At 59.6% G+C, this 3,467-nt stretch overlaps 2 protein-coding genes across 2 annotated transcripts in view; one reads left to right on the top strand and one right to left on the bottom strand.

The window, feature by feature from the left end:
• The window catches only part of LOC106898517 (histone-arginine methyltransferase CARM1-like), a 15,482-nt gene extending 14,270 nt beyond the window's left edge, over window positions 1-1,212 (bottom strand). Inside the window, exons 1-4 of the mRNA XM_014959813.1 lie at window positions 1,069-1,212; window positions 641-736; window positions 525-553; window positions 8-307 (exon numbers count right to left, since the gene is read on the bottom strand). Of these exons, the coding sequence (XP_014815299.1) occupies window positions 8-307; window positions 525-553; window positions 641-689 (378 nt within the window). The 5' untranslated portion in view covers window positions 690-736; window positions 1,069-1,212. The remainder of the gene's footprint in view (window positions 1-7; window positions 308-524; window positions 554-640; window positions 737-1,068) is intronic.
• Window positions 1,213-2,918: 1,706 nt separating this feature from the next.
• TMED1 (transmembrane p24 trafficking protein 1) overlaps window positions 2,919-3,467 on the top strand; it is a 2,737-nt gene continuing 2,188 nt past the window's right edge. The window contains exon 1 of the mRNA XM_014959812.1: window positions 2,919-3,458. Within this exon, the coding sequence (XP_014815298.1) occupies window positions 3,315-3,458 (144 nt within the window). The 5' untranslated portion in view covers window positions 2,919-3,314. The remainder of the gene's footprint in view (window positions 3,459-3,467) is intronic.

Genomic DNA, 3,467 nt, shown 5'->3' with positions numbered 1-3,467 from the left:
CCCCCACCCCACCCCCACCGGTGGCCGTACCGTCCAGCACCATCTCCATGCTGAACCCCGACACCTCCCAGGCGCTGCCGTTAAAGCTCCGGTACCGGCACCGGTAACACCGGGAGGACGGAGGGGTTTCATCCAGGGTGAATTCCCCCCGGTGTTGACCCGGTTGGGCCGAAATCCTCTGCGTGGGGAGGTCGGAGCCCACCGGGAAGAGCTCGAAGGTGCTGCCGGCGTAGCTGAGGGGGGCGATGCAGCTGATTTTTGGGGGACCCCCCTCCTCCTGGAAGAGGAGCCCCAGCGGCGGCGGCGGGGGGAGACCGGGAGCTGCCACGGCCCCTGGAGAGAAGGGGACAGGAGATAGATCCCACCATCTCCCCCCAATTCCCACCCAAATTCGGGGGGGGAAAGAGAGGAAAAACCCACCTGCCACAACGAGGAGGAAAAACTCCACCTTCATCATCATCATCATCTGCATCCTGAAGGATCAGGGACCCCAGAGACACGAGGAGCCCCAGCGGCGGCGGCGGCGGCGAGAGACCGGGAGCTGCCACGGCCCCTGGAGAGAAGGGGACAGGAGATAGATCCCACCATCTCCCCCCAATTCCCACCCAAATTCGGGGGGGGAAAGAGAGGAAAAACCCACCTGCCACGAGGAGGAAAAACTCCACCTTCATCATCATCATCATCTTCATCCTGAAGGATCAGGGACCCCAGAGACGCCAGAAAGTTCAGTTCTCGGCTGAAAAGAAGAAGAAAGAGGATTTTGCTCAAGATGAAATTTCAACACCCAGGAAGGAAATGACAGAGAATCCCCGAGTACAGATTTGGGCTATTTTTTTTTCCCCACACACACACTGTTGCACAAAATAGGGCTTTTTCCACCCAATAACCAGGGTGAGGCAAGCTCTGCTCTTCACAAAACCCCCTCCTCTCACACAGGGCTTTATTTCCTGGGGCTCACACCCCAATTAATATCGATTAACATCGATAAAGAGGTGTAAAGGGGCGTAACGAGGCGTCACTCCGGATTGACACCCCCCCGGGACCCTCACCCCCGCTCCCCACACTCACTTCCTCCTGCGGCCGCCCCAAAACCACGAAGAAATCGGGGCCAAGAGGTCAGGTTGTGCCCCAATTTCCCCGGGGAAGGTGGAGTCGAGCCCCAGGACCCCGACATCGCTCCCAGAGCCCCCCGCTCTGCCCCTCAAACTGCCCCAAGACCTCCCAGATCTGCCCCATAGCACCCAAATCTGCCCCATAGCACCCAAATCTGCCCTGGGATGTCACCAATCGGCCCCACGGCTCCTCCAATCCTCCCCAGGACCCCCCCCAGTCTACCCCTAACCAAGCAAATCTGCCCCAGGACCCCCCCAAATCTACCCCCAACCAAGAAAATCCACCCCAGCCACCTACAAGTGCCCCAAGGCCCACCAAATCTGTGCTTAATCCCCTAAAGTTACCTCAGGACCTCTCAAATCTGCCTCAGAGCTCCTCAAATCTGCTTCAGGGCCCTCAAATCTGGCCCAGAACCTCTCAAATCTGCCCCAGGACCCACCAAATCTCCTCCTAACCACCTAAATCTGCCCCAGGACCCTCTGTATCTGCCCCTGGCCACCTACAGGTGCCCCAAGGCCCACCAAATCTGTGCTTAATCCCTTAAATTTACCTCAGGACCTCCCAAATCTGCCTCAGAGCTCCTCAAATCTGCTTCAGGGCCCTCAAATCTGGCCCAGAACCTCTCAAATCTGCCCCAGGGCCCCTCAAATCTCCTCCTAACCACCTTAATCTGCCCCAGGACCCCCTGTATCTGCCCCTGGCCACCTACAGGTGCCCCAAGGCCCACCAAATCTGTGCTTAATCCCTTAAATTTACCTCACTCAAACTGCCCCAAGACCTCCCAGATCTGCCCCATAGCACCCAAATCTGCCCCATAGCACCCAAATCTGCCCTGGGATGTCACCAATCGGCCCCACGGCTCCTCCAATCCTCCCCAGGACCCCCCCCAGTCTACCCCTAACCAAGCAAATCTGCCCCAGGACCCCCCCAAATCTACCCCCAACCAAGAAAATCCACCCCAGCCACCTACAAGTGCCCCAAGGCCCACCAAATCTGTGCTTAATCCCCTAAAGTTACCTCAGGACCTCTCAAATCTGCCTCAGAGCTCCTCAAATCTGCTTCAGGGCCCTCAAATCTGGCCCAGAACCTCTCAAATCTGCCCCAGGACCCACCAAATCTCCTCCTAACCACCTAAATCTGCCCCAGGACCCTCTGTATCTGCCCCTGGCCACCTACAGGTGCCCCAAGGCCCACCAAATCTGTGCTTAATCCCTTAAATTTACCTCAGGACCTCCCAAATCTGCCTCAGAGCTCCTCAAATCTGCTTCAGGGCCCTCAAATCTGGCCCAGAACCTCTCAAATCTGCCCCAGGGCCCCTCAAATCTCCTCCTAACCACCTTAATCTGCCCCAGGACCCCCTGTATCTGCCCCTGGCCTCCTACAGGTGCCCCAAGGCCCACCAAATCTGGGCTTAATCCCCTAAATTTACCTTGGGACCTCCCAAATCTGCCTCAGAGCTCCTCCAATCTGCTCCAGGGCCCTCCATTCTGGCCGAGAACCTCTCAAATCTGCCCCAGAACCTCTCTAATCTGCCCCAGGGCACCCCAGATCTGCCCCAGGACCCACCAAATCTCCTCCTAACCACCTAAATCTGCCCCAGGACCCTCTGTATCTGCCCCTGGCCACCTACAGGTGCCCCAAGGCCCACCAAATCTGGGCTTAATCCCCTAAATTTACCTCAGGGCCTCTCAAATCTGCCCCAGAACCTCTCAAATCTGCCTCAGGGCCCCTCAAATCTGCCCCAGGGCCCCCCAAATCTTCTCCTAACCACCATAATCTGCCCCAGGACCCACCAAATCTTCTCCTAACCACCAGAATCTGCCTCAGGACCCCCTAAATTTGCACTTAAACCACCCAAAGTTGCCCCAGGCACCCCCCCGCGGTGCATTGTGGGAGACAGGCTCCCCTCAGCGTCTGGCCTCAGCCCGTTGCTGAGGGGAGGGGGCGGGCCTTGTCCCAGACCGACCAATGAGAAGCCAGAACGCCAGGCGCCGGCAGGGAGCAGCCAATGAGCGAAGGGAGCGCCCCGGCCTCCAGGACCCCGGCTCGCGGGGTGCCCACGGTGTTGCCTGAAAGCTACACACACACACACACCGCGCACTTCCCGCCTCAGGCATTCGCTGCGGCCACCCTGTCCCCCATCCCGGGGGGGGCCTCGCTGGGAGGGGCGGGGCCTGCCTTAAAGGCGCCGCGGGGCCAAGATGGCGGCGCGCTGGCTGTGGCTGCTGGCGCTCTGGGCCCGGGCCGCCGCCTCGCCGCCCCCCGACGCCGAGGTCACTTTCGTGCTCCCCGCCGGCCGCCGGGAGTGTTTCTACCAGGGAGCGCCCGGTAACGCCTCCATGGAGGTGGAGTAC

The sequence above is a fragment of the Calidris pugnax genome, unplaced genomic scaffold, assembly GCF_001431845.1.
Source record: "Calidris pugnax isolate Ruff unplaced genomic scaffold, ASM143184v1 scaffold513, whole genome shotgun sequence".
Taxonomy (NCBI): Eukaryota; Metazoa; Chordata; class Aves; order Charadriiformes; family Scolopacidae; genus Calidris; species Calidris pugnax.
Note: the sequence above shows the minus strand (reverse complement) of the source record. Positions and strands in the feature narration are given on the sequence as shown.